The sequence below is a fragment of the Sceloporus occidentalis genome, unplaced genomic scaffold (assembly GCF_023333645.1).
Source record: "Sceloporus occidentalis isolate IW3139 unplaced genomic scaffold, rSceOcc1.0.p SCAF_1, whole genome shotgun sequence".
NCBI lineage: Eukaryota > Metazoa > Chordata > Lepidosauria > Squamata > Phrynosomatidae > Sceloporus > Sceloporus occidentalis.
In genome coordinates, this window is record NW_028316981.1 from 11,459,351 (window position 1) to 11,481,526 (window position 22,176).

General features: G+C 44.3%; 1 protein-coding gene across 1 annotated transcript; it reads left to right on the forward strand.

Annotated features, from left to right (window-relative positions):
- The first annotated feature begins 650 nt into the window (after window positions 1–650).
- On the forward strand, window positions 651–21,605 carry LOC149320738 (uncharacterized). The gene is made up of 7 exons (XM_089506547.1): window positions 651–712; window positions 1,915–2,965; window positions 4,672–4,792; window positions 9,477–9,559; window positions 13,952–14,078; window positions 15,798–16,944; window positions 19,984–21,605. Exons 2-7 carry the CDS (start codon window positions 2,234–2,236, stop codon window positions 20,573–20,575), a joined length of 2,802 nt encoding a protein of 933 aa, XP_089362673.1. The 5' UTR covers window positions 651–712; window positions 1,915–2,233; the 3' UTR covers window positions 20,576–21,605.
- Window positions 21,606–22,176: the final 571 nt, after the last annotated feature.

Sequence of the window (22,176 nt, forward strand, 5' to 3'; positions counted from 1 at the left end):
TAGTTGACGTACTACATGGTTACACTTTGGAATGTAATAATTTTATTCTAAAATTCATAAAGATATTTATTTAATTAATTAATATTAATAAAGCTATTTTATGCCAGGATGGCATAAAAGGCAATACATACAGTAAGTAAAATTTAAAATTCTTAAAAATTCTTAAAAATTGCACACACACACACATATATATACATATATAATGATGATGAGAATGAGACATTTAGCCTTCTCTTGCCAGAGAGCCCTGGTGCCACTGCCACAGCAAACTACAAATCCCAGAATCCCATAGCCTGAAGCCATGGAAGTTAAAGCGGTGTTCAACTGCATTAATTCTGCAGTGAGAAGCAGCTTAACTACATGACACTGTTTGCTCCTCTCCTTTCCTGGCTGAATCATAGAGCTCTCTGTCAGTAGTCCCCATACTGTGCTCTTTTAAGGGATTTTGGACTTCAGCTCCCAGAATCCCAGTGTATTAGCTAACATGGCTGAGGCTTCTGGGAGCTGAAGTCCAATAGCCTCTTGAAGGGCGCAGTTTGGGGAACCACTGAGTAGGGCCGCTCTGGCACATACTCTGGCTGCTGGTGGAGGGGAGCTCTATGGTTCCTTCCCATAGGAACCATAGAGTTCTGCTCTTCCCAGAGTGGTCTCCTGAGAGTGGGAAGAGGCTTTGCAGATGGAAGAAGCTTTTGAACTGGGAAAAGGAGGAGAGGTGAGCAGCTGGAGGAGGAGGAGGAATGGGGCATGGGTCCAGAAAGGGGGGTTTTTTGGACTGCAGGGGGGGTTTAAACCAATTTATTTGTTTGCATTAATATGTAGGACTACAACAATATGGGACTAAATCAGAAAATTAAGTGGCAAATTTTAAAGCATTTTAAATTTTATGTACTTACTGTATTGCCTTTTATTCATTTATATGCATAAAGATGGCATGAAAGGCAATACAGTAAGTACTTAAGGCAGTACAGTAAATACTTAAAATTTACACACACACACACACATATGAGTCATATAAAACAATGGCATAAAAGTTACATATATGTGTATATATGTGAATTATATAAATCAGGATGGCGTAAAAGGCAATACAGTAAGTAAGTAAAATTTAAAATGCTTAAAAATTCTTAAAATTTATGTTTATATATGTGTGTGTGTGTGTGTGTGTTATATAAAACAGGATGGCATGAAAGGCAATAGTGTACATAAATTTAAAATACTTCAAATTTACATATATATGGGCGTGTAAAATAGAATGGCATAAAAGTTACACACACACACACATATATAAATGCATCTTAAAAACAGAAGGGTATAAAAGGCAATACAGTAAGTACTTAAAATTTAAAATTCTTAAAGTGTGTGTGTGTGTGTGTGTATATAATGGACACTGACCCTCTCCCACAGTTTTACAACTGGAAGAGAACAAAAGAGAAGATGTCATTCTGAGGGAGGAAAAACTCCCTGCGTCTTTTGGTTTGCCTGCCAGATTTGTTTAATAATGCGGTAACGCTCGAAGTGTTTTGATACCCCTTTAACTGTCATGGCTCCATCCCACAGCATCCTGGAATTTGTCATTTTGTATGGTACTTAGACTTTTCTGCTAGGAGCTCTAGGGTTAATGGTTCTGGGGAGTAGACTAGAGCTCTCAAGCCAAGAATTCTAATCTCACCAAGCTACAAATCCCAGGATTCCTTAGGAAGGAGCTATGGCAGCAAAAGTGCTATTTGATTGTCCTAACTATGCATTGTAGATACAATCCGAGTTTCACGACTCTGTCTCTACACCCACAATGTGATATGCAAAGATACGCCCTTCATAGGTGAGATTATGGCAAAACATTTTGGAGATGGTTTGTCCAAACTCTCTACTCCTTCCTCCTCCGATCCCTTCAACATATTATTCTTGTTTCCTCAGGGAGAAGGTTCCCTTTCACCCCAGGAATCCCAATGTTCTTCTTTCCTTAAATGATGACATTTCTGCACCTGGACCCAATCCTCCCACTGAGTGCAACAAGGCCAACAAAAGAACCAAAGGTTAAGACTGTATTTTCCTCTTCTGCAATTCTAAAAAAAGGTTTTAAAGGATCGAGAGCCAAGAGTCCTGCATTAAATTGGGAGGGTTTTCACTTGTTACCAAGTCTAGATTTCTCCCCCACTTTATTTTCAGAATACCTGAATTTTTGTGCAGGTATAAACTCTGTTGAGTTGATAGGGCAGAATCAGGAGAGAAAACCATGAAGGAGCACTTATATGCAGGCCTGGACCTAGAAGGAAGACCAGTCAGAGCAGGAAAGGTCACTAATGCCATTCACCCTGAATATATGGCTGAGCAACCAGGTTGGGGAGCTTTGCAAGAGGGCAAAGGAGGTCCAGGGAAAGGGATGCAACAGCACTGGGAAGCCCAGTGGCAAGAATTCCTAAAGACACTGCAGCCCATTCACTCAAAATGGGAAACTCCAGTAATAGCAGAGAGCGCTCCATGGGAAGATGCCAAAGCCTTCTTGGCCTCCTTTGAGCAAGTGGCCAAAGCTTGTCGGTGGCCTAGAGAAGAGTGGGCAGCCCGGCTTCTTCCAGCACTGAGTGGAGAAGCAGAGCAGGCCTTTCAAACCCTGGAAACCAAGGACAAAGAGGATTATGAGAAAGTGAAGGCTGCCATTTTGCAAGGGGATGCCTTGAGGATGGAGCTGCAGCGCCAGCATTTTCGGGAGTTCTGCTGCCCAGACGTTGAAGACCCCCGAAGGATTCACAGCCAAGTCCAGGAGCTTTGCCATCGGTGGCTGAAGCCGGAGAGACGCAGCAAGGAGCAGATCCTGGAGCTGCTGATCCTGGAGCAATTCCTGGCCAGCCTCCCAACAGATCTGCAAAACTGGATCCGAGCCGGAGGACCAGACACCTGCTCCCAGGCTGTGGCTTTGGTGGAGGACTTCATGACAAGCCAGCAAAAAGATGATAGAGGGACATGGCAGGTGAGATTTGTTTCCAACAAATTCCTAGAATCCCTAAGAGAGTGTTGATTATGTTGTTGCAAATGTTTAACTCAAACTGATACCATTTTGCTAGGCTGAAACTGTCTGGACTAGTCTAACTTTATTTTCTCAGAGCATTATAACTACTTCAAAAAGTGTTACAACCATAGAGAATTACACTCTTATAGTATCTTATAGTATCGCCACACACAATTGTAATCTTTTCTTTTATATTGTTCTATTATCTTCATTATAATCTATTTACTTATAATTATATCCCACCTTCATGGAAAAAGTTTTGAGGCTTGAAATGCTATGTTCAAATACAGGTTGCATGTCCCTTATCAAAAATGCTTGGGACCAGAAGTATTATTTATTTATTTATTTATTTATTTATTGGATTTTGGAATATTTTCGTATACACACTAAGGTCCAATCCACACTGCAGAAATAATCCAGTTTGAGACCACTTTAACTGCCCTGGCTTAATGCTAGGGAATTGGGAACTGTAGTTTTGTGAGACATTTAGCCTTCTCTGTCAGAGAGGTCTGGTTCAACAATAAACTATAATTCCCATGATTACCTAGCACTGAGCCAGAATAGTTAAAGCGGTGGATTATTTCTGTAGTGGATTGGACCTGAGATATCTTGGAGATGGGACCCAAGTTTAAACATGAAGTTCATTACGTTTCATGTACATTTTATACACATAGCCAGAACATAATTTTATACATAATACATTTAATAATTTTGTGCAAGGGCCTCACCATCTGAGCCACCCATATGGACAATTTTGGGTTTTGGAGTATTTCATAAGTTAGACTCAATCTGTGATTAAAATCATGTAATGTATACAGTTGGCTCTCTGTTTTCGCAGGGGATCCATTCCGACCCCCCCCCCCCGCCCTAAAAATGGAGGCTCACCCTCATGTATGCAATTGAAAATAGCGGAGGTTTGCCCTCCGAGGATATTCAAGGTCGCAGATCTCAAGTCCATGAGTTAGGAGGGGCAATTGTACTTACTATCTTGATACTCCTTCACCATGTACACTTCTGAAATATGCCATGATGACTAATAATCATTGACAAAAACTCCTTGTTAATACCTTTTTCTTAGCCTAAAGAAGAAGAGCCCTCCCTCCAGTCCATCTGCCTTGGTCCAGGCCTCAGAGGGAGAGAAGAACCACTGACCTCATCCCTTCTCCTTTTGTGTCGTGTCTTTTAGATTGTAAGCCTGAGGGCAGGGAACCATCCAATTAAAAATAATAATTGTAAGCCGCTCTGATAGCCATTAGGGCTGAAGGGCGGGGTATAAATATCATAAATAATAAAAATTAAAAATAACCATCAGTCCATAACCATCATTCATTGAATGATTTCTCAGCGATATCTCAAGCAGTTTTCATGGTAGGAAGAAAAAAAAATGCATAATGTCACTTTTAATAATCTGCAAAACTTCTTTAGTTTTCAGAGCTTCCTGAAATGATGGATGTTCACAACTACAGCTTTTTAAGGGTGTAGGTGTAGCCATTGTAGCAAAACTGCCTCAGAAGAGTCTTAAGGGAATCAGTGGTGTGGAATCCACTTTTTATTTTGCAGCAGGAGGGGGATATATTTCAACTGAGTTTCCATAAGTGAAGAAGGTTGATGAGCAGAAAGGGTCACTTGCCCACTGAAACACAAGTTGAATCTCCTTCCTTTTTCAGGGGCCAATGAAGGAGGAAGGTTTGTCTTCCCAGAATGCAGAGGAAGAGCCCTTGGACACTGTAAGGGGAGAGCTCTGCAAACAAGCCAAACAAAGCAGTGATTCAAGCAGCAATGTCTTAGGTAAGGATTGTTCTGAGTTAGGAAGACATCTTTGTTTGTGTTTCTGGGACATTGTTTTCTTTATTTATTTAATTTATATGCCTCATTTCTCCTGCCATGGGACCCAAAGCAGCTTGTTGTTTGTTGTTGTTGTGTGCCCTCAAGTCACGTCCAGCTTATGGTGACCCTATCATGGGGTTTTCTTGACAAGATTTATTCAGAGGAGTTTTGTAATTGCCTCAACCCTGTGGCTGAGAGTGTGTGACTTGCCCAAGGTTACTCAGACTGGGAATCGAACCCTAGTCTCCAGAGTCAGAGTCCAACACTAAAACCACCATGCCACAACCCTTGTGGCTCTCCACAACCCTTTTAAGCAAGGTTCAGTTAAAATTCTATTTTTTCAAAAGTTAAAGAACAATTCTATGGGTTAAATGATTAAAACAAAGCACATGGCGGTGGGAGAAGGGACTTTCGTTCCAGGGGAAGACGGGATAGATGCGTCATATCTATCTCGCCTTCCTGTCCCCCTCCCAACCTGAAGGACCTGAGGGTCATTCCAACCGTGCCACAAACCCTGTCGCTGCTCCTGTGCAATGCCAGGTCTATTAATAACAAGACCCACATCCTCCAGGACCTCCTGGAGGACTCTAAGTGTGACCTGGCTTGCATTACCGAGACCTGGCTGGGGCCTGAAGGGGATGCTGTGTGGGCTCAGGCCCTCCCTGCCGGGTACTCGGTGAAGGACCAGCGCAGGTTAGGTGGGCGGGGGGGGGGGAGTCGCCTTGGTGCATAGGAACACCGTATCCCTCACCAGGAACCACCTCCGACAGACCACCTATATCGAGTGTATTTACCTGACCCTAAAGGCTAGGGACAGTCTAGGGATTCTGTTAGTGTATCGGCCACCCCGTGCATTAGCGGACTCCCTTAACGAGCTGACACAGCTTGTTGCTGAGCTGATGTTGGAGACACCCAGGCTTCTTGTCCTGGGTGACTTCAACATCTCCCTCACGGCAAGCTCTGTTCCACCTGGTGCGGCTCGGGAATTCATGGAGACCATGGCGGCCATGGGCCTGTCCCAGCTGATACGGGGTCCCACGCATTGCGCAGGTAATACTCTCGATTTGGTCTTCTGTTCGGAGGCGGAAAATCCGTGGGTGGAAATAGCTGATATTTCCCCCTTGTCATGGACGGATCATTTCCTGGTGGAGGCGAAAATCAAGGCTTCTACCCAGATCCCCCCCGGGGGTGGTGGACCGATTAGGATGGTCCACCCTCGAAGGCTGATGGAACCTGAGAGGTTCCAAGAAGCCTTAGAGGGGCTCACGGTTGGAAATGACGGCGACTCTGTTGATGCCCTTACCGGTATCTGGAATACCGGTCTCTCTCGGGCTATACACAGAATCGCTCCCAAGCGCCCTCTCAGGCCCGCTTCCAAACGCAAGCCCTGGTACACGGAAGATCTCCGGGCGAGGAAGCGGGCTCTGCGACGGCTAGAGTACCGTTGGCGGAAACACCTTCGCTTAAGCGACAAGACTCTCCTAGACCGACTGTTAGAGGACTATGGAGAGGCAATACGAGCAACAAAGAATTCGTTCTATGGTGCTCGTATTGCGTCCGCGGAGTCGCGTCCAGCAGAGTTGTTCAGGGTGGTCAGGGAGCTAACTCAGCTCCCTCCCGCCCTGAACCAGATCCTTGAACCCTCTAAGGCCTGCTGCGACTTATTTAACGACTTTTTCGTGGATAAAACTTCTCGTATAAGCGAAGGTCTGAACGCCGACATTATCGCAGAACCTAGGGTAGAAGTGTCCGGAGCCTCCGTAGACTGTATTATTCTGGATCAGTTTGAGTCGGTGAGTACCGAGGATGTGGACAAGATCCTCGGAAGTGTTCGGAAAACAACCTGCTCTCTTGATCCCTGCCCCTCATGGTTAGCGGCCCAGGGGGGACCGGCGGTGACACTTTTGTTACGCCGGATAATAAATACATCTTTCAGGGATGGGCGATTTCCATCGGATCTTAAATTGGCCATAGTAAGACCGATCCTAAAAAAGCCCTCCCTTGACCCCCTGGTTCATAATAATTATCGGCCGGTGTCGCTGCTACCATTTTTGGGGAAGGTGATTGAGAGGGCGGTTGCGATTCAGCTTCAGGGGGTCTTGGATGAAACGGACTATCTGGACCCATTTCAAACTGGCTTCCGGGCGGGTCATGGGGTTGAGACGGCCATGGTCGCCTTGGTCGATGATCTCCGTCTGGGCATTGACAGGGGAAGCGTGTCCCTGTTGGTGCTCTTGGACATCTCAGCGGCTTTCGATACCATAGACCATGGTATCCTTCTGGGGCGCCTGGCTGAGGTGGGAATCGGGGGCACTGCGCTCCAGTGGTTCCGCTCCTACCTCTCTGGGAGGTCCCAGATGGTGCAGCTGGGGGACGTGTGCTCCAGTGAGCGGGCCCTTAAAACTGGGGTCCCTCAAGGAGCCATTCTGTCCCCCATGCTATTTAACATTTACATGAAACCGCTGGGAGAGATCATCCGGAGACATGGGGCGCGGGGTTATCAGTACGCTGATGACACCCAAATTATTTTCTCTATGTCTCCGACTGATGCAGTGACCGGGGATGGCGTCTCTTCCCTTGTGGCCTGTCTGGAGTCAGTAATGGGCTGGATGAGGGAAAACCGACTCAAACTTAATCCAGAGAAGACGGAGGTACTAGTGATAGGTTCCCCTGGTCCAGGAATGACGGTGGCTCCACCTGTCCTGAATGGGGTCACGCTCCCCGTGAAGGACTCCGTGCGCAGTCTGGGGGTGCTTCTTGACTCTTCCCTTCACCTGACTGCTCAGGTGAATGCGACAGTCAAGAGCACCTGTTATCAGCTTCGGCTGATTCGCCAGCTGCGCCCATACCTGGCCCAGAGGGACCTTGAAACTGTTGTACACGCTCTGGTAACTTCGAGACTGGATTTCTGTAATGTACTCTACATGGGGCAACCCTTATATCTAACTCGGAAGCTGCAACTGGTGCAGAACATGGCAGCACGGCTGGTCACTGGTGCTCCCAGGACCAGCCATATAACACCCGTGCTTAAAGATCTCCATTGGCTGCCCATTCGCTTCCGAGCACAATATAAGGCGTTGGTTATTACCTATAAAGCCCTAAATGGCTTGGGTCCAGGATTCCTGAAGGACCGCCTCTCCCCGTACATTCCGCCTCGCACCCTCAGAACATCCGGGCAGCAACTCCTGAAGGTGCCTGGGGCTAGGTTGGCTGCTACGGCCAGAAGATCCTTTTCCACAGCTGCCCCAGCCCTCTGGAACACGCTGCCCACGGAGCTCCGCTCATCCACCACCCTGGCCCAATTTAGGAAGGGCTTAAAAACCTTCCTATTTAATCAGGCATTCCCCGTCTAAGACATCCTGTGGGCCTCCCTCCTCTCTCGTGGCCGTGAGGTTGGGCTAAGGGGTTTTTTATTGTTTTTATGGACTGATAATATTGTGTTTGTTTTTAACTTTGTACTCTGTCTGCGCTTCGGTGCACTTTGTTAGCCGCCCTGATCACTCGGAAGGGCGGGGTATAAATAAAAATTTTATTATTATTTATTATTATTTAAAATGCAATTTTGGAGTTTATCACACTGGGGCTAATTTTGGGATTAAAGAGAGATTAATCATTAACTGTTAAATGAATCTGTAATTGGTTGACCGGCCGAACCCAAAGGGTGCTCAACAATGGCTCCTTTTCATCCTGGAGGGAAGTGACCAGTGGGGTTCCACAGGGCTCTGTCCTGGGCCCAGTGCTATTCAACATCTTTATCAATGACCTGGATAACAGAATTGGGAGCATACTTATCAAATTTGCAGATAACACCAAATTAGGAGGAATAGCTAATACTCCAGAGGACAGGATCAACATTCAAAATGATCTGAATAGACTAGAAAGCTGGGCCACAGCTAACAAAATGAAATTCAACACGGAGAAATGTAAGGTATTGCACTTAGGGCAGAAAAATGAAATGCACAGATATAGGATGGGGGACACCTGGCTGAATGAAATGGATGCAAATGGATGCAATGGATGCAAGCTACAGGAAAAGAGATTCCACCTCAACATTAGGAGGAACTTCCTGACAGTAAGGGCTGTTCGACAGTGGAATGCACTCCCTCGGAGGGTGATAGAGTCTCCTTCCTTGGAGGTCTTTAAGCAGAGGCTGGATGGCCATCTGCTGGGGATGCTTTGATTTGGATTTCCTGCATGGCAGGGGGTTGGACTGGATGGCCCTAGTGGTCTCTTCCAACTCTACGATTCTATGATTCTATGAAATCCCAAGATTCTATAGGATGGAGCTACAGTACTTCAAATGATGTCAAACTGCATTATTTCTGCAGTGCAGATGTATCTTATGGAAAGAAGAATCTACTATGAAAGAAACTTTTGCAATTGCAAGCATTTTCAATGCATCCTACTGTCCAACCTTTTAGATTTTGTCCTTGGCAATTTCCCCTTGACTTGGATTTCCTAGGACAGTATTCTAGTAGGACTATTGAAATAATGATCAAAGCAGAGTACCTTAGCCATACATACTGAGGGGTGCCCCCTCTCCATCATGAAACTTTGTTGTGAGGCACCTATGGTTTTAATTTGCATGTTACCATGAAGGGCTGTATGGATTCCCCTTCTAAAACCCTCCTACCATTCTTGGCAGGAAATGCATTCAAGTGTTCCAGTCAGAGTAGTTCATCACTTTCCCCAGAAGAACAGAGAACAGTCCAAAATGATGTCAAAGAGGTATGTGGCACTCCACTGAGTCTCTTTGTTAGGACCATGCTTGGTGTTGCAGTGGGCCTTTGGTATCCATGGATGCTCAAGTCAGCCCTCCAGATTTGAATTGATTGTTTGTTAATTTGATTGATATGTTCTCGCTAGGTCCTCCAGCGCAACTCTGCCAGAAATTGACCATAGAGTCACGCTGGTGGACCAAGAGATTCTTAGAGAAAATGTAGGCATTTGTAGGTTCTCCAGCATGATTCTGTGGTCAACCTCTGGTGAATGTTGACCATAGAAATGCACCGGAGAACCTAGAGAGTCCTAGAGAGGTGTTGTGTCAGGATTTTTAAAAAAGTGTTTTTTTATTTCAGGTTTTTCCACTTTCATGGGGGTCCTGTTTCCCTAACCCAGCAAATGTTGAGGGCCTGCTATATATACACTAGCATAATAAAATGGTGTCAATTATATAAAATGACAAAAATCAAGGTTTGCTTTTTGGATTTTTTTAGGAGAATATTTTCAGACTGTGGATGGTTAAGTCTGTGGATACAGAATCTGTGGATATGGAGAGCCAACTGTTTATAGGGGGCCATGTAGAAGTTATATACTTGACCCTGAAAGCCAGGGACAGTCTAGGGATTTTGTTGGTGTATCGGCCACCCCGTGCGCTAACAGACTCCCTTAACGAGCTGACACAGCTGGTCGCGGAGCTGCTGCTGGAAACACCCAGGCTACTTGTCCTGGGTGACTTCAACATCCCCTTCGCGGCCAAATATGTTCCATCCGGTGCGGCTCGGGAATTCATGGATACCATGGCGGCCATGGGCCTGTCCCAACTGGTTTCGGGTCCAACGCATTTTGCGGGTAATACACTCGATCTGGTCTTTTGTACGGATATGGAAAATCCCTGGGCGGAAAGAACTAACATTTCTGCCCTGTCATGGACGGATCATTTCCTGGTGGAGGTGAAAATCAAGGCTTCTACCCAGATCCCCCCCGGGGGTGGCGGACCTATTAGAATGGTCCACCCTCGAAGGCTGATGGCCATGACTGGTATCTGGGACACAGATCTCTCCAGGGCTATACACAGTATCGCTCCCAAGCGCCCTCTCAGGCCTGCTTCCAAAAGGAAGCCCTGGTATACGGAAGACCTCCGGGCAAGGAAGCGGGTGCTGCGACGGCTAAAGCACCGCTGGCGGAAACACCTACGCTTAGCCGACAAGGCTCTCCTAGACCACCTTTTGGAGGACTACGGAGAGGCGATACGAGCAGCTAAGAATTCATTCTATGGTGCTCGTGTTGCGTCTGCGGAGTCGCGTCCAGCAGAGTTGTTCAGGGTGGTCAGGGAGCTAACTCAGCTCCCCCCTGCCCTCAACCAGATCCTTGAACCTTCTAAGGCCTGCTGTGACCAATTTAACAACTTCTTCGTGGATAAAACCTCTCGGATAAGCGAAGGTCTTAATGCCAGTATTAGAGCAGAACCTAGAGAAGAGGTATCCAGAGCCTCCGTGGACTCTATTAAACTGGATCAGTTTGAGTCTGTTAGTACCGATGATGTGGACAAGATCCTTAGAAGTGTTCAGAAGACAACCTGCTCTCTCGATCCCTGTCCCTCATGGCTAGCGGCTCAGGGGGGCCCGGTGGTAACTTCATTGTTGCACCGGATCATAAATACATCTTTGAGGGACGGGCAATTTCCATCAAGCTTAAAATTGGCCATAGTAAAACCTTTGCTTAAAAAGCCCTCCCTCGACCCCCTGATGCATAATAATTATCGGCCAGTTTCGCTACTGCCATTTTTGGGGAAGGTGATCGAGAGGGCGGTTGCAATCCAGCTTCAATCGATCTTGGATGAAACGGATTATCTAGACCCATTTCAAACCGGCTTTCGGGTGGGTTACGGGGTTGAGACTGCCATGGTCGCCTTGGTCGATGATCTCCGTCTGGGCATTGACAGGGGAAGCGTGTCCCTGTTGGTGCTCTTGGACATCTCAGCGGCTTTCGATACCATAGACCATGGTATCCTTCTGGAGCGCCTGGCAGAGGTGGGAATCGGGGGCACTGCGCTCCAGTGGTTCCGGTCCTACCTCTCTGGGAGGTTCCAGATGGTGCAGCTGGGAGACGTGTGCTCCGATAAGAGGGCCCTTACATCTGGGGTCCCTCAAGGAGCTATTCTGTCTCCCATGCTTTTTAACATTTACATGAAACCGCTGAGAGAGATCATCCGGAGACATGGGGTGCGGGGTTATCAGTACGCTGATGACACCCAAATATTTTTCTCTATGTCTCCGACTGATGCAGTGACTGGGGATGGCATCTCTCCTCTCGTGGCCTGTCTGGAGTCGGTAATGGGCTGGATGAGGGAAAACAGACTCAGTCTGAATTCAGAGAAAACGGAGGTGCTCGTGATAGGTTCTCCTGGCCCGGGGAAGGTGGTGTTTCCACCTGTCCTGAACGGGATCACGCTTCCTGTGAAGGACTCAGTACGCAGTCTGGGGGTGCTCCTTGACTCGTCACTCCACCTTACATCTCAGGTGGATGTGACGGTCAGGAGCACCTGTTATCAGCTTCGGCTGATACGCCAGCTGCGTCCCTACCTGGGCCAGAGGGACCTTGAAACTGTAGTACATGCTCTGGTAACCTCTCGCTTGGACTTCTGCAATGCGCTCTACATGGGGCAACCCTTGTACCATACCCGGAAGCTACAACTAGTGCAGAATATGGCAGCCCGACTGGTCCAGGGCCAGTCATATAACACCAGTGCTTAAGGATTTGCACTGGCTGCCTATTCGCTTCCAGGCGCAATACAAGGTGTTCGTTATTACCTATAAAGCCCTAAATGGCTTGGGCCCAGGGTAACTTGAGGACCGCCTCTCTCCATACAATCCGCCTCGCACACTCAGAACAACTGGGCAGCAGTTGCTAAGGGTTCCAGGAGCTAGATTAGCTTCCACTTCTAGGAGGGCCTTCACCATCTCGGCCCCCAACCTCTGGAACTCTCTGCCCATTGAGCTCCGCTCGGCCATCTCCCTGGCCCAGTTTAAAAAGGGGCTGAAGACTTTTCTATTCACACAGACATACCCTGATATGAGCCCCGAATAACCCTACCCTCTTCTCTTCGTCAGCAACGGCAAGCTGGCTGGAGTGTTTTATTATTTTATTGGATTTTAACTGAATGTATAATATGTTTATATGTATTTGTGGAATGTTGTGCACCGCCCTGATTTTGTAGAAGGGCGGTATATAAATAAAATTATTATTATTATTATTTATATACAATATATAGGAGTTGTGCTGTGATTTCCCATTTAATTGCCATGGCTGCATTCTGTTGAACCTTGAGAGTTGTAGTATATTGAGGCACTAGGGGTCTCTTAGTGAGAATTCTAAATACCTCTCCCGAAATTGTAAATTCTAGGATTCTGTAAGTTGAAGCCATGGCAGTAAAGTGGAATCATAATGCTGTAACTATGCATCTGTAGTGTGAAACGGCCCCAAGTAATGGATGTAATGGCTACTGATGCAATTGGTTCCATCATTGTCACATTTATTGTTATCATCTCTATTTGCACTCATTTTTATCCTTTTATACACTTTTCCCAAAAACTATTCATGGCAGCTTATTTATTTAGATTTAGTTAATTATTCAATTTGTATCCCACCTTTTGCTTGCAGAAAGGACCCATGTGGCTAAAGGACCCCAGACAGCGCCCAGGTTTACAAAATACAACATAATAAAACATAAAAAAAGATTATCAAAAAATTGATTTAAATGGTCAGTGAAACAAAAAAAATAAAACATAAACATTAAATATTTCTTTTAAAAACAGTACACTTTGTATTGTACAGCTAACTCTTAGGATGCATCTGCATTGTAAAAATAATGCAGGTTGACACCTCTTTAACTGCCATGATTCCATCCTACAGAATCCTGGGATTTTTTGTTTTGTGAGGCACCATCACTTTTTGGCAGAGATGGTGAAAGATTTAATAAAACTAAAAATCCCAGGATTCTATAGGATGGAGGTACAACAGTTAAAGTGGTGTCATACTGCATTATTTCTACAGTGAATATGGATGCTTAAACACCTTACTTTAAAAACATTTCTGGTCACAAGCATTTCAGATAAGGTAGAGTCAGCCTTTGTTTTCCTACCAGGTGCAGTCCTTTATTTTCCTGCCAGGTGCACCCAGAGAAATTGCTCCTCCGGACTTTCCATTGTTACCTACTTCTTCTTTAGATGTATGTTCAGATCTATAAATTTAATATTTTATACACACACACAAGTAGAAAAAATTATTTGCTCTTCTGTTTCAGAGTTAATGCATGATATGTTTTGCCTTGGCATTCCTTCTTCTGCAACTGAATCAGATGGAAAGAGTTTCCCTATCTATTGACTCTCCTCTTTGCAGGAACCAGTAGATCTCAAAGAAACTGTCCCATCTTTGCAGATAGACTGGCAGAATCTGACCCAGCCAAGTCAACAGACCATTGTCTGGCAAGTCCTTCAGGAGGACGAAGGGCATGTAGATTCATTGGGTAAGAAATTTTCTTGTATCTGGCTAATAAATAAACAAACAAATAAACGAATAAAAACCCCAAACACAAAGACAGCCAGTTTGCTATTCATCAAACTGAATTCATAGACAGAAAAGAATTTCCTTTCAAATTCTCAGTGCCTCTGTCTGAAAAGAAACAAGTCATCAATGGATTTTATGCCTTCCCCTGTTATGAATGTTTATTTGTGACCAGAAAATAAAATGTAAAATTTTAAAGTAAAATGAAATGAAATGTTGAATGGAAAATAAATTTCATATACTGTTTTATACTTTGTTATATCATAAAAAAATTATATTTAGTACTTTGTTTTGTTTTATTTTATATTTTATATTTTCTTTTACTGTTTTACTAGTCATTGACTGAAATATAGGCATACCTCATGCCCGCCCAGACCCCACTTTTTTCTCCTTCTCATCTGTCTAGCTGAATTTTTCAAAGCAGCATTAGCATTGGGAGGATAATGAAGGACAGCTGGAAAAACAACCAAATTTTGCTATCAGTTTGCAGCTATGTGTGTATGTGTATGTAATAAATAATGCAATAAAGCTGAAGATGGGGAAAAAAACTAGTGGATTGTGTGTGTGCCTGTCTAAAACAAATAAGGTAAATAGCAGCTGCCACCAGAATCCTATATTGAGCATGTATGAATGGTACAGCAGAGAGAAGAGCTGGTTCACCAGCTACACCCAGCAGGTTAAAAAAAGGCAGAGATCTGTAAGTTGTGGCTACCAAAATATCAATCATAAGAACAGTGGAGGATGGCTAGAGGGGTCTTTTTGAAGAAACCTTCGAGCAGTCTCTAAAAGGTGCAAAATACTTTTGCTTACTTATGCAAGGCTTACCTGACCTGATTGTTTCATTTCACATGGGCAGATTGTTAAACATTATGCTGACATATGTTGAACTGTTCTTCTTTTCTGTGGCATAGGAACCTAATTCTGTTCTTTCTGTGTTATTTCTGCCTTGGATACCCAATTTTTAATTAACAGTTTAATTTCTAGAAACACGTCTACTTTGTTAACTTGGAGCTTGTCTACATGGGTCATTTAAACCATTCCCCCCTGCCCTCACAACCCCCTGTTTTCATTACGCAAAGCCAAAGCTCCGATTCATGTGTGGAGTGTCTTCACAATGTAAGACCAGTTCCTTACTGAATCCAGCCCATCCTTCCCTTAATCTGGTTTTAAAAGACTTCCCTTATACTCTGGAGCAAATGGAGGGAGTGTCTGTTTACCCGTGTCCTGCTGTGCTGCCTAGCGTTGGCACTACTAGCACTGCTGGCACAAATTGCTCCCTTTGGGGTTACAACAAGTCACCCACCCATGTGATTGACACTGGGCACCTTGTGCCAACCTCGGAGGGAGTGACCTGCACCTGGAATCAGATGCCTAGCTTCGTTCTGGAGTGCGGAGGTAAAGAGGAGAATTCGGGGCAGCTTCAGATCCAGAATACTTGGAGAGCAGCTGGAGTATTCTGGCCAGTGTAAACCCGCTCTGAGGTATACCTGTGATTTTCTTTCATTCATCCTGGCATTTTAAATGGAATTTAGATCAAAGGTTGAGAAGACATTTGGGTAAGTGGCAGTTAGGTGCTGTGACAGGATGAGAAAGAAAATTGCAAGCCTTACCTCATTTTCTAGGTATCTTATCCTCACCGTTCCTTTTTCTCAATGCTTTCTCCACCACTTTCTCTCTGCAGGTGACAGGATGGAAGGTCAGGTCAAGTTGGAGAATTCTCAGTATGGACAAAATGAGCTGGAAGACATCTCACAGGCAACTCCACAGAAAAACCAAGGGAATGTGCAGGGAGTGTGTGAAGAGAGAGGGAAGTCTAAAAGTTATCAGAGGAAGCATGCCCTAAAGACAGCGAAGGAATATGTTGAACGTCGAGAAGGCCTTACGAACACTGTTAACCAGCCTTCCAAAGAATATTCAAAGGAGGAAATGCTCTTATTCTCCATATGTGATAGAAGGTCTCATTATGGACCTGATGCTGATATGATGCATACCAGAGAGGACTGTGCTGAACAGTTCATGTCAGGGGGCATCATTCAGCAATATTCATACTCCGATAGACATCAGGAAATAGTAACAAGAGACAATAAATCTCAATTGACTGAGCATGGGAATAAGGGTAATTTAGACAGACTTCAGAGTGCCTACAGAGAAGGGAAACTTCAGAACACTCCCGAATCTGGGAAGAATTTTTGTTACACAACATCACTACCAAGAAATCAAGGAATTGAAAGTGAAGGGAGACCATTTGAATGTTCTTTTTGTAGGAAATGCTTCAGTCAGCAAGAACATTTGACGAATCATCAGCAACTTCATACTGGCGAGAAACTGCATGAATGTCCTGAGTGTGGAAAAATCTTCACTTCTAGGCAAGCATTGAGGAGACACCAGGGAATTCATACTCTAGCAAAACCATACAAATGTTCTCAATGTGGAAAATGCTTCAGTCAGCGAAGAAATTTGACAATTCACCAAAGGATTCACACAGGAGAGAAACCATATAAATGTCCCGAATGTGGGAAAAAGTTCAGTCGGACTCAGTGTTTGAAGAACCATCAGAGAATTCATACTGGGGACAAACCGCACAAATGTTCTCAGTGTGGCAAATGCTTCAATCAGAGAAGATACCTGAAGAACCATCAGAGAATCCATACTGGCTTGAAACCTTATGAGTGCTCTCAGTGTGGGAAATGTTTCAGTATGGCAGAATATTTGAGAAACCATCAGAGAATTCATACTGGCGTGAAGCCATTTCAGTGTTCCCATTGTGGGAAAAGTTACATTCAGAAAGTAGCCTTGATAAGTCATCAGAGAATTCATACTGCAGAGAATTCAAAAAAACATTGCTAGCATAGGGGATGCTTCAGTGCGGGGAGACAGCTGAAGAGCAACAAAATGATTATTTAGTACGCCATACAAAATAGTATGAGGAAAAAACTTTGTTCAGGCAGAATTATTCTCTTGAAGTATCATCAGAGCATCACACATGGGACAAAATATTCATACGCACAGAGGAGGGATATTATAGGACTGCAACTTTCAGCATTCCTTTAGCTGGGTTGAGTGCATAGAGTTGTACTGCAACATGTTGGAAGCTGCAGGATTCCCACCTGGCCAAGCAGTTTGGCAAAAGCATGTCTCAGACAGATTGATTTATCAGAGCTGAATTCCATACATTTAAGAGAGGTTTTGTTTAGAGGGGCTGAATGATTAAACTCTGGAGCAAATTCCAATAAGTATTCAGTGGGTAAGTAAGTGGGATTGTCCACTATACTTTCATGCAAATACTGTGTAGGAAAACCTTCCCATCAGAGACAATTTGGACTCGTACAGTAGCCCCCCCCCCAAAAAAAAAAAAAGAGGAGAGGGGACCCTGAATGAGGTGAAGGCATCATTGTAAATAATTCAGCCTCTGGTTAGCACCATTTACAATGTAGGTGTAATAATTCTCTACACAGGCCAAATGACTTGGTGTGCCCCCCACCCTCATGTCACCCTATCTACATCATGCAGAGCCAAAGGACCAATTCAACTGTGGACTGTCTTCACATGGGAAGGCCAGTCCCACAGTGAATCCAAGCCATCCCTCCTTAAAACCACTTTTAAAAACCTCAACATTTGCTCTGGACCGTCCTAGAAAATTGGAAGAACTCTGGAGTGACACCGGACAGCTGTTTACACAGTGCCTTGTTGTGCCACTTGGAACGAGTTGCTCCTCTGTGGTCAGAACGAGGCACCCAATGATATAATCAATGATGGGTGCATCATTTTCAGGCTCAGAGGGAGCGACTTGTGCCAGCAATGGGACACACATGTGAACAGCTGTCACACATTGCTCCAGAGAGCCCAAGTAATGGGGGAATTTGGGGCAGGTTAAGGGCCAGAATACTCCCAGAATATTCTGGCCAATGTAGACCTACCCTCAGTCTCACATGCCGCCTTATCTTTGTTGTCAAGATTATTGTAGCATCAGCTTGTTTCTTCCTACCTAGTGCAAGAAATCTTTACATATCATATTAAGGAATTTTTTCCATCATAAAAAGACTGGAAAGAACATGGCTATCTGATATTTCATGGGTGGGGTGGAGGATGTGGGGGATATGATGCCAAATCTTTGCATCATTGAAAATCTTTGATTCCAGAAACTGCTCTCTTTAAGCAGTCTTGCCACTATCACCCTGCAAAGAGAGACTGCTAAGCAAATCAGTGAGGAAGTCAAGTCTGCTGGCAAAATAATTCTTCCATCTGTTGCTTTTTTTCTTCTGCAATTCCCATTCAGAGACCACCATGTGAGGGGCACAATCGTGACCAAACATTTTCAACCACTGGTCCTTTTTTTAACCACATGCACTTTTACAGGTAAAAGTCTCTCTGCCTGACATTGGTAACTTCTCTTTGCCCACTTGAATGAACCTGGAATGTCTTGTGTGCCTTCAAGTAATTTTTGACTAATGGAGCTGCAAGGTGACACTATCACTTGGCAAGATTTCCCCCAAGAAGGTTTGCCATTGCCTTCCTTTGAGGCTGAGAGAATGTGACTTGTCTTAGTTCTCCATGGCCAAAGAGTGATTCAAAGCCTGGCCTCCAGAGTCATAATCCAACACTCAACACTGGGTGACTTGAGGCAAGTCACACTCTGTCAGCCTTTGAGGACTAAGAGAAGATGGGCTTGACTTTGAAAATCTCCCAGTGACCGCATGGACAAAAAAAAGGTGGAGGTGCCAGCCTGCAGAGAACTCTCCCTTCCATCTTTAGACCAGAAACAGCAAAATGCAGGCCTGTGACGAACATCTTCAGTTTCAAGTTGAAGGCTTTTTGGCAGGCATCCATAGTTTTTTGTGGGTTTTCCAGGCTATGTGGCCATGTTGTAGAAAAGTTTGTTCCTGACGTTTCACCGGCATCTGTGGCTGGCATCTTCGGAGAACAGCAAGATGCCACAGAAGGCAATGGCAAGATGCCAGCTATAAACGCCAGCAAAACATTAGGAATAAACTCTTCCAGAATGTGGAAGAACATGGCATCTGTGAAGATGCCAGCCACAGATACTGGCGAAACCTCAAGAATAAAATCATCTAGCATATGGCCACATAGTCCGAAAAACCCACAAAAAATTATGGATTGCCAGCCATGAAAGCCTTTGACTTCACATATCTTCAGTTTCTTTCTCCGGTTTGCCTGGTGAAGAAGCCGGTGCGTCTTGCAGTGTGTCCTTGTGCATTTCAGTTGGGCCCAATAAAGGCATCCTTAGTTTTTTGTGGGCTTTTCGGCTTTACAAATCAGCACCCATCCCCAGTACAACCCCACAGAAATGCCAAGGTGGTGAGATGGAGACATCTGAGAGGTATAAGCAAGGATGGGAGTCCAGTGAGAAACAGGAGAAACAGCTAGCAAAGACACAGAATGAGCGTAATGAACTCACAGCAGATCTTACTGTTGCAATTAGCCAAACATGTGAAATCAACAATAGGGATGTGATCCCATTGTTCTCTAGTTACGGTAGAAAGTATGGCTCCAGATTAAACCCTGATATGCTACATAATAGGGGGGGCCACAGCGAATGGCCTCTAGCAGAAGAAAAATTCCAGCAAAATCCATGCACCGACAAACATCAAAGAAGGATAACAGGAGAGAGAAAGTCTGAATTCTCTGAGAATGGGAAAGAGAAATTTGGACAAATGTCAAAATAACCAGGCTGAAGAAAAACCTCATAGCTTTTTTGAGTGCGGGAAGAAATTTAGTTACATAGACTCACTAGGGAGAAATCAAGAAATTCAAAGTGAAGGGAGCCCTTATGAACATTGCCTTTGCAGAAAATGCTGCAGCGAGAGAGAACTGTTGGGGAATCACCAGCAACCACAGACTGGAGTGATAAGGCACGAATGCCTTGAATGTGGGAAACGCTTCACTTCTAGGCAAATCCTAGTGGGACATCAAAGAATTCATACCGGAGAGAGGCGGTGTAAATGTACTGAGTGCGGGAAATGCTTGTGTAGGGGAGAACACTTGAAGAAGCACCAGAGAATTCATACTGGGCAAAAACCATACAAATGTTCCCATTGTCAGAAAAGCTTCAGTCAGAGTGAATCTTTGAAGACTCATCAGAGAATTCATACTGGGGAGAAACCATACAAGTGTTCCCAGTGCGGGAAGAACTTCAGGCAGAGTGAACATCTGAAGATCCATCAGAGAATTCATACGGGAGAGAAACCGTGCGTCTGTCCTGAGTGTGGGAAATGTTTCATGGAGAGAAGGGGTTTGAAGAAGCATTGGCGAATTCATACTGGTGAGAAACCATACAAATGTCCAATGTGTGAGAAATGCTTCATTGAGAGCGGAGCTTTGAAGAAGCATCAGAGAATTCATACTGGAGAAAAACCTTATGTATGTTTGCAGTGTGGGGAGAGCTTCAGTCAGAGCGGATTACTGAAGAACCATCAGAGAATTCATACGGGGGGAAATTAAAGGAAAAGGTCTGGATGTAGGAAAATTGCATAAGCAAAGAAAAAGGTTTGAACATGAAATAATTTATACCAACTGTAAGAAAACCCTTGACACAAGAAGAGGATCAGTCAGAGGGTTATTTAAGCGATAACAGGAAAATCCAAGAATGAGAGGAGAACAAACCAGAGAGAAATCATATTGGAGAGAAACTATACACATACCCTGAGTATGGAAGAAGGTTCAGCCAAAGTGAAGCTTTGGTGAAGGCATACAGGAAAGAAATTGCAATAGGGGAGATTCTCATGGTCAGAGATGCCTTAGTGAGGGAAACCATTTCAAGAAATGGGAAGGAATGTGTAATGACAGTATGAAAGTCCTCAGTCTGAGAAAAGCTGTCAGAAAATGTATTTAATTGATCACAGTTGCATCAATAGTATAATGTCTAGATTGAGGGAAATATTATTAGAGCGACTCTATTCTGCTTTGGTCAGGCCTCACTTGGAGTACTGTATATAGTTCTGGGAACCAGAATTTTAGAGGGATATTGACAAGCTGGAACATGACCAGAGAACAGGGACCAAAATAATCAAAGGACTTTGTAACACCTTTGAGGCTAATTGTGCTAAAGAAGTTGTAGAATAAGCTTTCGTAGGCTTGGTCTACTTCCGCAGATGAATGCTTCTAATGTGTGAAAAGCTTCAGAAAAGGCATTCATTAGACATCAGATAAATAATTTAGGACATAATGCTCATTAATATTCTTGGGTACCAAGAGTGTACCATCTACAGAAAAGAAGGGGTGAGGGAATGTGTTAGTAACTAATTTCATTTTATTACACTGCAGAGAATTAATGGCATTGGTCTTGTTAATAAGACAAAAAGTTAAAGAGGTGGTAAAAATTAGGCTAAAGACTGGCAGCAAAGAAAGAAGAGGTAGCAAGAATAGATTGTGACTAGGTTAACTAGGAATAATGTATGAAAAAACTATACAAAATATTTCAGTTATTAACGAAATATTTTTAAATGAGAAGCAGTTGATATTATATATAATAAACTAGAGGATAAATATTAAATGATATTTTTGAATAAAGAAACCCTTTTCTATAAATGGCATTTCCCATTCAAACTATTTCCTAATGACTGCATACACTCATGTATAAGTCTAGAAGTTTGAGTTAAAAAATTGATCCAAAAGAGTGGGTTGATTTATCCACAAGTCGATATAAGTACTGTACTTTAACTCTTATCCAAAAGGAGCTACTCCCTTCTCTGGGTAGAGTGACAAAATACGAGAGCATAGATGCCAGAGGAGGAGGGACTGTGCCAGAGTCCAGATGACAGGGCAGCTCAGGCTGCCAGGCTAATGGGGCCCCAGGAGTCAGTTTGGGAAGAGCATGGAGCCCGCTCCATTGCCACAGCATCCCCTGCTCTCACCACTTTTCCATGGGGTGACTAATCCACTAGGCCTCTGGACACTTAAGTTCTGAAGTTCATTTTTTCTCAGATTCAGCACCCAACCCTGTTGTGGATAATCACTTGAGCTTCATTCTTGCCCATCATGGAACCAGATCTTTCCATGATGTAGTGTTCACTTGAGAGACCCAAGAGAGAGATGCTTAGGGA